Source organism: Chaetura pelagica, unplaced genomic scaffold (genome assembly GCF_000747805.2).
Source record: "Chaetura pelagica isolate M959 unplaced genomic scaffold, ChaPel_1.0 scaffold139, whole genome shotgun sequence".
NCBI lineage: Eukaryota > Metazoa > Chordata > Aves > Apodiformes > Apodidae > Chaetura > Chaetura pelagica.
In genome coordinates, this window is record NW_009970717.1 from 597556 (window position 1) to 609809 (window position 12254).

Consider the following 12254-nt stretch of genomic DNA (forward strand, 5'->3'; position numbering starts at 1 on the left):
CCATGGTCACCTGGGTTGTGCTGAGCTTCACACAAGAGTTCCTGGTCAGTGCAATGAGTTCCATCCCCATCTGGGGCACAGAAGACCACACCCGCCTTTGCCAAAATGCTTCAAAATGGAGATCTTTTGGGATTTTATCACTACTTCTGTATATTTTGTTTCTCTGTGTCACCAAACAATGCCTGAACAGTCGCGCAGGCCGTTGGTTTTGTGCCTTTACTCTGGGGCCTGCCCAGCTTGGTTAGTGCTCAGTGCAACCTCCGTGCCTGGACTCGGGTGCTTGGGTGGACATGACAGCAACTGAAATTTTCCAGCTGGGATGGATGTTACAGGGTTTCTTTTTCCTGATTTCTCCACTTTGATTTGGTGTTGGGAGCTGCCTCATTTTTGAAATGCCTCAATGTTTATGTCTGGGCCTTCCTAGTGACTCAAACTAGGCCTGTGTCTGTGCTGCTTTCCCTTGCTGAGCAAGCACACTGCCAGGAAAAAACAACAGCAACAACAAAAAAAACCAAACAAGCAGCACCTTACTTTATATTTAATTTGTTCCGTGTTTTATTTTTTCTTTCTTTTTGTTTTAGGGGAAAACTAAAAGCTACAGATGCCGTGAGGGGTGTAGCTCATTTTATGGGCTTCACTATTGGAGCTCTAAATTTTTTTAAAATTTTTTTTGTTTGTTTGTTTTCTTTTTTACAGAAAAAAACGTCTTGCAAAAATGAGCCTGTAAACAAGAGCCCCTAGAGCCGGAGGCCGCGCCGTCACTTCCCCGCGGGCGCGCGGGCCGAGGCCGCCTCCTCCTCCTCGGCAACTCCCCCCTGAGGGTACACCACAAAGCACAGCTTCTGACCCCAGCGCGTCGTGGACTCTGCGAACAGCAAAGGTGCAGGTGGTTAAAGGGGATCCTCGAGCTGTTTTACAAACAGAAGCGTGTGGTGCCGGGCTGCGGGAGCGGCTGAGGGAACGTGCGTCTGCCCGGCCGGGCCTGCTGCGCAACCAGGCCCTTCCAGGCCTTTTCATCTCCCGCTGGGCCGCACGGCTGTGGGTGTGCAGCGGGGGCAGCCTCAGCAGTGCCCATCCACAGCCCTTCCCTGGCCCCTGACAGAGCAGTTCCTGCGCTCCGGGGGAGCTGCCGCCCCTCACAGCCGCGGGAAGGCCTCGGCCAGGGGCCTGATGGCGTCTGGGCGAGCCCCTCACCTCAGCAAAACGATGAGAAGCCAAACACAACTAAAACCTACAAGACTTTGGTGCAGTTTTAATTTTAAGTGAGCGATGAAGTAAGGCTTTCTTACCTTTTGAGCATGAAATAATTAATTACGCTGCATGGGGCCTGTGCAACGGGATGTGCTGGTGGCAAAGCGGGAGGAAAACAGGGCAAGTGGATGGCAAAGCTTGGCCTTTTATTAGCCCTTTAGTAATAGCTCATTTAGTCTTCATCTGCTTAAAGTTATAGCCAGTTGTTGGGCTTGGGCAGGCAGTTCCCTGGCTGTTAAGAGGTTAAGCAGATCCCTGCAGACAACCCAGGAGTGCTGCAAGGCCCTGTGGTGCTGGCTTACCTATTAGCCTATTTACACACTTTGGTTTATTTCTCCAGTAGACTCCAAGAAAAAATACTGGCACTCCAGTTAAAATGATAATGAGTCCAACTCCACAGACGACTGGCTCAGAGTATAAGCTGAAGATCAGCAGAAATGCCCAAAATGCCAGGTAGGTGATGGGGATGAGGAGGTTCACCTGCCAGGAGAGAGCAGAGCAGGACTGTGTAGAGCACCAGCAGTGCTTGACTGGCTGTGAGGGCCTAGGGGGTTTGTGGGCAGCACTGCAGCTTCAGGACCCTCTCTGGGTTGTGCCCCTCTTCCCTCCACCCCTGTTATCCTCTCAGCCCATCCCAGCAAGTTCCTGTATCCTGTTTTTATACTAATGGTGTTCTGGGACATGATTTGGGACCCTAAAGTATTACCACTACATCAAAAAATAAGCTGTTCTTCAAAACAGGACAGAGGGCTTGGCGTGCTTGTCCTGTCCCTTGTATTGCTATTGTTTTAACATTGTCACCTTGATAGGTCTGAAGATTTTGGGTTTCTTCCAGCGTAACACGATCAGGCCTATAATTGTCACTCCATAGCAGAGGTAGTTAATAAATGACACGTAGTTGATTAGCGTGTATGTGTCTCCAACAAGCATGATGATAAGAGTGGTCAAACACTGCAAAGAGAGAAGCATGGTCTTACTTGGGTCATTACTAGGGAAGGAGCTTAAGAGCAATAAAACCAAGTAAAGAACCCATAAAAGCAGTTTAACTCTTTTTTATGGCTCCCACTGGGTGTCTGCTTCCATCTGCTGTTGGATGCTTTGACCCCAAGCCGTGCCTGTAGGACTGAAACTGAACAGGGATTCAGGGTTATCTGAAGCATGCTGAAGCCTGAGCCTAGTAAATATAGGGCATTTATGATTACATTATAAATAAGTGTTTGTAAATACTGTGAGGTCTGGCAGAGGTGGCTCTGGTGCCCTTGGCCAGTCAGGCAGGGCTGGCAGAGCTCCCCATCACCCCTCTCACCATTTCTGTTGTGTGTTTTAAAACCTGTTGAACCCTACAGTGAGTACTTCTGACAAAATAAGGATTCCTTGCAGACTAACACATTGTGGTCAGTGCACTACATTGGTGCAGGTGCCCTGTATATCATAAAGAGTAAGAGCTTTTCTCAATCTCCCTGCCAGCCCATGGCTTGTGCTGCAGATGACCAACATCATTGATCTTTTGAGCATTCTTGTGTTTGGAAACTGGCAGATGGATGGTGGAAATTTCCATGCCTGCTCTTGCTTGTTCATACTATATTTCTGCGTAACTCTCCAAAGCCAGGAGAGCTGGGTCAGAGGCTGGGAGGTTCGTCTTCTGGTCCTGCACCCCTGCCTGTTGGTACCCCAGGAGCTGAGCCCCTGCCTGCACCACATACTGGTCCTGTGAACCTTGTCTGCTGGTGGTCAGAGCCTGAGGGAAACCAAATCCCTCCAGAGAGCACTCAGGATTTGAGGCTGTGTTGCTCCAGGCTCTCTTTTTGCTTACGTTCCCTTTTTTAATTAGCTGTTTCAACAGCAAAGTTGTCTCAGTAGGGAGGGCTTTGGCACCCCCAGCACCCGGAGTTATGCTCCACTGCAACCAAACGATGCTTTGGTCCCTCTGTTCCCCAGTTCAAAGCCATGCTGGCTTGGCAGGGGTGGGGGATTTCAACACACTGAGTAGTCTGACCACGAAATTAATTTACAATAGGATAGTGTTCTGTGTCAGTGTGATATAACATGTTCCCTGCTTTCCTCTGGTAGGCACAGGGTGTCAAACACACACAACACTCTCTCCTGCCACTATCAGGTTTGCTGGGAGCAGCAAGATTTGATGCGTAGGTGGACACTGATGTGTCAGACCTGCTCGCAGCGTGGGGCTGGTTCCTGGCTGGTATAAGGCTCCCAAACAGCTGTTGCTCCCCCAAGTCACCTGGCCACAGCCAGAGGGAGAGCCTGCTGCTCCCCACTGTCTTGCAAAATAAAAACCGAGTCTATTTATTTTGCATTTAACTTGGTCCCTTGGTTTTTGAAAGGATTAGTAAAAATGATAGTGTTCTGTGTCAGTGTGATATAACATGTTCCCTGCTTTCCTCTGGTAGGCACAGGGTGTCAAACACACACAACACTCCTGCCACTATCAGGTTTGCTTGGAGCAGCAAGATTTGTTGCGTAGGTGGACACTGATGTGTCAGACCTGCTCACAGCGTGGGCCTGGTTCCTGGCTGGTATAAGGCTCCCAAACAGCTGTTGCTCCCCCAAGTCACCTGGCCACAGCCAGAGGGAGAGCCTGCTGCTCCCCACTGTCTTGCAAAATAAAAACCGAGTCTATTTATTTTGCATTTAACTTGGTCCCTTGGTTTTTGAAAGGATTAGTAAAAATGCAGGTCTTGCTGGTAATGTTAAAAAGGCCTTTCTTCATGTACAAAGAAACATTTCTCCTTGCAAAGAGGCAGGTGTGATTCACTGGAGAGGAAAAAGGAACCTGATGTATTAATTACGCTTACCTAAAGTCTAACCCAGTTTGCTGTTGTAGTTGCCTACACTATATTATTTTTATATTTCTATTTGTTAAGAAATTAATATTTTCTAGCAGCATTTGATATACCCTGAGCTGCATTCAGATGCCTCCAAATGATGAACGGATGTACAGGGTTGGTTCTGTGGTCTGTAATTCAAGGGGATGGTTTGAGCAGAGCTGGGGTTGGTGCACACCTGATTGATCAGCCAGTGCAGTTCGGGCAGCCTGCTCCTGTTGAGACTGTTCCACAGCAAAACAGCCTCTGAAACTTGACATGCTATTTCAGCCAATGCGTTTTTAAGGACAGAGGGGTTCTGTTTCCTCAGCACCAGTGGAGCTGAGCTGCCTGGCTGGAGCCTGTGACCGGGTCAGAACCCTCCAGCTGCCCAGGGCAAGATGGGCTGTGGGCACTTTGCCCTGAGACCCTGCATGGGTGATGGGCGAGAAGTTTGTGGCAGGGCACTGCGCCAGGGAATACATTGGCTTGGTGGGTATTTTGTCATAGACATGGAATGTGCAGGAGGCATATCGGGTGAAATATGGTCTGGGTGTATTCTCCCAGAACTGCTGTTGGAGCTGGGAGAAACATAAATGTGCGCCTTCCTGGTGCATCTGGGGTCAAGCACTCACTGTTTTGGTATCAGTGGCAAATCTGCAATTGGCAGCAGTTGATGTAGCTGAAATTCAAGCAAATGTTCTTGGGGGAATTCCCTTGCTTGGGCCACACAGCTGGGGACAGCAGTGCCAGGAGTAATTTCCCTCTTCAACATCTATGGCCACAGTAAAACCCATCACATATTCTAGCTTCACTATTGGTAAAACTGTATAAAGCTCTTTGTTTTAAATAATAACTTATGTAAGTAATTAGTATAATTTATGCTGTCTACAAAGTTAGCAAAATCTTTCTTTGGGAGCACACCAGCAACCTGACCAGCCCCAAGCCCTCCCAGCACTTGGTCCCTGGTTTCTGATCCTTGCAGGTGACTTCTTGTCTGACTGATGGATCATTCAGCAGAGGCTTTATTCAGGGCCACTGCAGTAATTGTCCCTACTTAATTTTTTGACAGAAAAGAAATACCCCTGGGTATGTCTCTGGTTTTATTGGAAGGATCTAAACAAACTCTGCTTGAGTTGGGTTAGCAGTTACCATTGGGATTTCCAAATGTTTGTGGAAAGTGGGCAAAGCTGGTCAAAAGAGCTTGTCTTAAATCAAGTACCTAATTTCAAAAGCCATTCTACTCACTCTACTGTGGGTAGGACAATGGTAACGGGCTTATGTTGCAGCTCAAATTACGTCTGAAGGAAACCTTCCAAGCATCACTGATGGTTGTAAGTGGAAGAGATGATTTTGGAGGCTGAAGGCTCCTCCTCTCTGGGGCCATTGGAGCTGCTCAGCCAGCACCCACCAGTAGCACTCCAGGGTTACTTGCTTCTTCTTTGGGGTACACTAGCCTTTCAAGGATTTTCCCCACTCTTCTCTCTGTGATTCAGTATTTCTAGGAGCAGGTTACAGGGTGACAGAGCAGGGACAGTCAAACTTACACAGACGAGCAGGGCTGGGATGGGCGTGCAGTGCTTGACATGGATCATGGCAAGCAAACTTGGCAAATGACCTTCTCGAGCGCCGGAGAAACATAACCTGAAATAAGAACAGGAATGCTGAATCCACTGGATGTACAACAGCCTCTTCAATATCTAGCCATATGACATCTCTAATCTCAACTGCCTGCATCAGGTTTGGCATGGAAGGGAGCTGCAGCCCGTGGGTGCTGGGCTGTGACTGGGGACACCACTCAACACCGTCTATGTTACCTGCCACAAGTTGTTTTAACCAGACCCTTCAGTATATGAGGTCTTAAGTGGCTAGAGTCACCTCTGAAATGGACTACTCTGAGATACCAAACTATCTCTGAGGGGCAGGGCAGAAATCTGCCCAATGCCTGTCTGCTGGCCAGCATCACCTCATTGCCCAGGGTGGTACGAATACTGTGAAGGTTGTGAGGTGATCAGCCATATGTAGCCAAGGCTTAAAAAAAATCACATAGACAGTATTTCCAGTGTCAAAAGGGTTTTGGATAAGGTTTAACAATGCCTTAAGATTTCATCTTTAAGTGCATAAACTGTTATGCATGCACTCAGATTTGTTGCATCTCATTATACTCCTGAAAGTGCTGAAATAAATAACTTTCCTGAGGTACTTAAGACTTGGGTTGTTTCCTCAAAAACAGAATTTATAACTTTAATTACATTCAGACAGGTCAATTAATATAGTCTTTGCAGATTCTGGTTCCACTATCAGCAATGTGCACACAAAGTATCTTGCCTGAAAGGAGCTTTTTCCAGCATGGGAATGAAAACCTTTTAACTGGGAACTGCACCAGACCCTAAAACTCCTCTTTGAGGGAAGAGCAGTTTAGCTTGTAGCTACTGGAACTTTATTGATGTAAAATGACTTTGGTTCCATGCTAATGCCATGTTTGGCTCTTACTGTGACTTATTGCACATCTGCAGGTGCTTTCAGTAGCTTGTAAGGATTGGTTTGCAAGAGATTCTGTGATTCAATATGACATTTGCTGATTCAAAATAGAGCAATTAATAACTGAATGTATCCAACACGCCCAACAGCAACTTCAAGCTCTACCACATCCAAAATGTCTAGCTAGCATTTCTTTAGCAAATTAAATTAAAACAGCCCCTCCCCAAATTAGATAACATGCATAAAATTGTACTCCATCTAACCTTGATGAGGTAAAAAGGTATCCATTTATTCCTCCAAATGTAGATAGGGCCACTGAGACTGGCATAACCCAGGAAAAATAGCCCAGTAACTTTTCACCAAATGTCTAAAGCAACAGAAGGCAGAGAAACTGAAATACACTGCAAAGCACAGAACTGAAATCAAAGTGTATTTTAGACATCCAGGGAATGGTTTACTTACTACCGCCACAGCGTTGGAGGACAAGAGCTCTTGGGGTGACATGGCAGTGAAATATGCAATGTTGGTGAACGTATACACAAACGTCACCAATGGGATGGATATGAATATGGCACGAGGAAGGTTCCTAATAAAAGAATTAGGAGGGTAGATAAGAAATTACAGTCATGCAAAGTGAGACCACAACTGTCTACAGCCTGGGGGAGATCATCCAGCTGGCTGGTTAATGGGTTGTTTGGAGGGGGGCTACACTTCCATCAGCCCTTTGACCCACTGCAGGTGGGAGAAGACTAAAAGAGCTATGGAATGTCACATCTGCAGAGGGAGCTCCCTGGGACCAAACCACCACATGCTCCCCATGGGCTGTTGGTTGGAATTAAGGCAGAGTGTTGCTGAAAAATGAAATAGCTCTTTCTCGGTAGCTCTAGGTACAGGCACCAGTGATGGAATAAAATGCTTTGGTTTGCTTTACTTTCATCTGCTCTGGAAAGAAACAGGATCCAGAGACATCTGAACACCTGAACCATTCTGCATCTAACACAATAATGCATTTTTCTCTTTGTGCCAGATTTGGAAAAAAGTTTTTTAGAAAGGTATTTAAGCTTTGTGATTTTGAATGTATTTAGTAAATATGCTAAGTGGGTTTTTTTTCGTGTTTTTTTTTCAGTTATCCAGTTACTTCTTTATATTTTAGTTTTCCCTCAAGGGCTGCAAAAAGAATACATAAAAGTCCCATCTTTTTATTTCTCAGCTGAGGACATATTTGCCTTATTTAAGTCATAACTTTTCATTGTTCAGCTTTGAAATTGTGGTGGTCCATTAAAATGTTGGTGTTTTATTGAGGGAAAACATGATCACAATTTATTTATTCCTGCCAAGATCTCTGGACATTTCCTTTACCACTCACTAGCATAAAGGCATGTGCAGAGCCCCTCATAAGGCTGCAGCTGTAAATAATTTCCATCCAGGCTGTGTAATAGCTTAAACTCCTTGTTTAATTGCTGTGTGCATTGAATGCCTAGAAATAACTAATGCTCCAAGAGCTGCTCTAGGCATTCATCGTTCCGCTTCATCAGCTCAGAAGTGTTTGAGCTTTGCTTTACTAAACTAAAATTCACTTTCCCTCCAGCTTTGCCAGCCTGCTGTTCCTTTCCAAGTCCCTTCCTGTACCCAGACCAGGAGCAACCTGACATTGGTTGCTCCTGCTAGGGCAGGGAGCACTGCCCTCACCACACGATGACTCTCTAACCTTGTCTTTCAGGTATCTGTGGAAAAGCCAAGCATCTTCCCATGTAATTCAATATGTTTCTAATAGCAGTGATTCTCCCTATAGATACTTGTGTGGCATCTCATCACTGGTTGATTTTCTGCTATAGAAGCACCCAGTGGTTGGATAATGCCACAAAGAGAATGCTTTGCTGATAAGCTGATGTGATTCAGTTAATGTCTTGTGCAATATATTCTTAATTTCAGTGTTTTCTTTAACTTGCCTGTTATCTGTTCTGAACAAAAGATCTCTCTCTCTCTTTTAGAAAGACTGGGCCTGTTGACATGGAGTGACATTGCTGCAGCTTATTAAATGAATAATATTACTAGATGGCTCCAATGTCTCTGCAGTTTATAAAAATGTGGATGGCATGGAAATGGATACTTGCCTGCAGGGATCAACCAGTTCTTCTGTTACATAGTTCAAGAAGTTCCAGCCACTGAATGCAAATGACCCTTGAAGAAAAGCTAATGCTAAGTGCCCCACTGATGGAGTCATCCAAAAGTTGAACGCGTTGCTGGGTGTCAGCTCTTTGTAGTTTCCTGCACAGAGAGTGCAAGCAAGAGGTTAAGCCACCCCTAGAAAAGTGCTACCCATAGAAGGCACCAGGAAATAGGTAAACTTTGGGGTTCTCTTCTTTGTCTTTATTTTTTATTGGCTTTGGGACTTCATGCCCTTCATGTTCTAGAGGTCACCACGGGCTGGTGTTGCACTTGCAGTGCCTTCTGTGTGCTGGTGCCCAGGGAAGGCAGCTTGGGCTGTGTGCTCTGGCCTCCCTTGCTGCCTTCTGGGCCCCAGTGCCCGTGTCACCACCACCACTCATGGGACCAGCCTACCCTGAGGGTAGGTCCTTGATGGGGTTAGTTCCTACCAGTTCCTAATGCAGTTTTCTTTTTACAAGAGTTTGGTGGAGTTCAGTAGAAATGCTGAAAAATAAAATAGCTATGGGGCGGCAAAATTTGTCGAGATTATATGACTGTTTCCACTGAGAAAAAAAGTTTTGTGCTCTCTGAATGTCATATTTCATCTTTCTTTAAATTACTCATCATATACTTGATAAAAACATTGTGAGCCTTTTATGTTTTCTGCTTTCTATTAGGTTGGTGAATCAGTGAGACTTTTTTTTTGGCCTATTTTTAGTCTTATAAGTGACTTTTTGTAGGAAATTGGACTAGTGCCCAAAATGAAGCAGGTATATTCCTGCTTAGCATCACTGATTTATTTTACACCCTGAGCACTTTGAATTTAAGGAACATACAATAGAAGAAAAAATGTCAGTATCTGTTCCAAAACATCTTCAGCTGCTTTCCTTTATTGTATCAAGCACAAGGTGGGCTGGAGAGGGACTTGCTTAAGGGGATGCAGCTGATTTCTGTTGTGCCATCTCTTCCACAGCAGCATAAGTATAGAGTCCTCCAGCTTGGCTAAACCCAGCATTCCTTTGGGCTGATTTGTAGGCATGAACACTGCAGTAAGTGGGAAAACTCAAGTGTATCAACAGTGCCATACCCGTGTTAGAGTTGTCTCACAGAGTACCTTTAAAAATCTGTATGAAGCCCACAATAATGATGAGGGCCAGGGCTAAGAGTTTTCCTGCTGTAAATATATCCTGAATGCGCGTTGCCCATCGAACGCTGGAGCTGTTCACCCAGGTCAGGAGGACTGGAGAGCAAAAAACTGAATTCAGTGAAATGAAATTATGGTTATTTAAGAACATACAGTCAAAGCATTCTAAAACAGACTGATTAACATGTTCCTGTGCGTAGCTCAAGCATGGGTGAGAGCAAGGGTGAAGAGGAACATAATTTTTTCCTAGGAGACTCCCAGCTGCAGAGCCATCCCTGGCAGCCAGCAGCTTTCCCCCCTTGGGCACTGCTGGCTGGGACTCTGCTCTAGTAACTGTGCCTGAGTGATGTTCACGAGCAGGGATTGCTGCCTCCTCATGGCAACTGTGAACGTTGTCACTCCCATAGCTCAGGTTTGCTTTTGCCAGCTTCACAAGTAATTAATGCAGAGCCGGTGGTGTCCTGTGCTTCCTAGACTACAAGAAGGCTAGGAAGGGCTCAAAAGGTGGTGGGTAACCCGTGCCAGGGGGTCAGCCATGGTGGGCACCTGTGGCTCTGCAGGTAGCATAGCACTGCCCCATCCCACAAGCTCACCTGTTGCCACTTTCCCTGGGAACCACAGGGATTTGGGCACTGTTGCTCCCCTCTCCAGCCCACTGTGCTTGCTGCAGGCAAGTGGGATGGGAGTGATGATCTCACACTGGTCATTGTGCCTGTCTTGGGACCTCCCTGCCTGCTTTTTGGCTTGTGGCTGTGACCCCAGCCTGGCTGGAGCAGCCTTTCAAGTGGTCCCATGAAAACCTGAGGCAAGCTTTGCGTGTGCACGAGAAGCAAATACTCACGTAAACACACCATGGAGAGGATCCTGGAGGCATTATAGGGGGGGATACAGTTAGGGAACACAGGCTGCAGGACATAGTTTGAGAAGGTCAGCGAAATGACGGCCAGACTGGTTGGGTACATGATAAGGACCGCACTCCATAGCAGCAGAAACCTGAAAAGACAAGAAAATGCACAACCAGCAGTTCTGGGGTTGAGGAGGTAACACTCACTGGGCTGTGCTGCGCTTCAGGCTCCTGAGGCACTGGGACTGAGCCCCTTTCTCCCAGTCACACCTAACAGTCACCTACTTGTACCTCACCCCTTTTCCCATGTTCCCAGTGCAATTAGCATTTTAAATTAAACATTATAAAGCAAATCACAGTTTAGGGACTAATGGCAGAGTGAGGATTATGCCCAGTGGGCACACCTTAGCTCTGTACATCACAGTGAAAGCACCTCTGTAGCTGCTGGGCTGATGAGTCACTGCCAGCCTCTGTTGAAGCCATCTATGAGGGGTTTTGGCAGGGCCCCCAGCTTCAGGTCAGCTGCATTCCTGGGACTGAGGCTCCCCGACAGTCACTGGGGGTTCCTTGTCAGCATCCAGGTTGGCTCTGTGACCTGGGCCAGGACAGCTGAGAGCAGAATTCTGCCATCACCCAGCTGGGGCCCACTAGGGCTGATTGCCTCCCTCCAGCTGCAGCTGTCTGCACCAAATTAGATGCTCTTGCAAACTACAGGGTGAGATTTTGGTTTCTCACTCTGGGAAAAGGAAGAAAATATTAATCTTATAAAAGAAGCAGTCAGTAGTGGATCTGGTTAGTGTTTTAAAATATTTGAAGTATCATAATTTCTGTAGTGAGAAATAGTAATTGCAGGAAAGTAAAATCCTTCTGTCGGTGCACTTATCCACACAGATACATACCCATTAATTAATTCATATACATGCACAAATGCAATGTGCAGGGATGTCCAGCAGAAATGAGGATCAGAAATTTTATTTCCAATTAAGATAGATAGATAATTCCTAGATTAGATGGGTTGCTCTTCTAAAGGTTGCTCCCCACAGCATGCTGCCTGCTGCTGGCCCCTTAAATCCAGCAGAGCCAGAGGTCCCACCTGGTGCTAATAGTCGGGAGAGAGAGAGTAGTGATCACTGGTTGTTCCTCAGGCCCTTTGTCTTGTTTCTGAGAAGTATGGGGTAATCTGATGCTTCCTTTTTCTTGTTAAATACTAGAGATTTCATTCGGTAAGCTGGCATGATGCAAGAGAGGGTGGGTTACCTTCCCAAATGGCATGTTTTTCAAACCCAGAACTTTTCTTTGTCTTTATTTTGTGTGACTCTTCAGCACATCTCCCCCCCCAACCCGCCCCCCAAGTTTTTAATCTTTTAATTGTAATTTAAAGTAGTTTTCTTCAATACTTGCTTTGTGGTGTTTGGTGCTTGTTGCCCCTGCAGCAGCCCTGGCTCTATGTGCCTGGTAGGGATCAGGCAGAGTGGGGTTGGAGGTCTGGTGGGCAGAGGGCACCAGCTCTTCCTCATCCCATTTATCTTAACCCACGTGCTTTATGTGGGCAGAGATCTGTGTT

General features: G+C 46.3%; 1 protein-coding gene across 1 annotated transcript in view; it reads right to left on the bottom strand.

The window, feature by feature from the left end:
• Positions 1-758: 758 nt before the first annotated feature.
• SLC7A10 (solute carrier family 7 (neutral amino acid transporter light chain, asc system), member 10) overlaps positions 759-12254 on the bottom strand; it is a 36465-nt gene continuing 24969 nt past the window's right edge. The window contains exons 3-11 of the mRNA XM_010006226.1: positions 10688-10839; positions 9817-9942; positions 8669-8822; positions 7017-7140; positions 6818-6921; positions 5621-5717; positions 2053-2202; positions 1554-1731; positions 759-865 (exon numbers count right to left, since the gene is read on the bottom strand). Coding sequence (XP_010004528.1) covers positions 759-865; positions 1554-1731; positions 2053-2202; positions 5621-5717; positions 6818-6921; positions 7017-7140; positions 8669-8822; positions 9817-9942; positions 10688-10839 — 1192 coding nt within the window. The remainder of the gene's footprint in view (positions 866-1553; positions 1732-2052; positions 2203-5620; positions 5718-6817; positions 6922-7016; positions 7141-8668; positions 8823-9816; positions 9943-10687; positions 10840-12254) is intronic.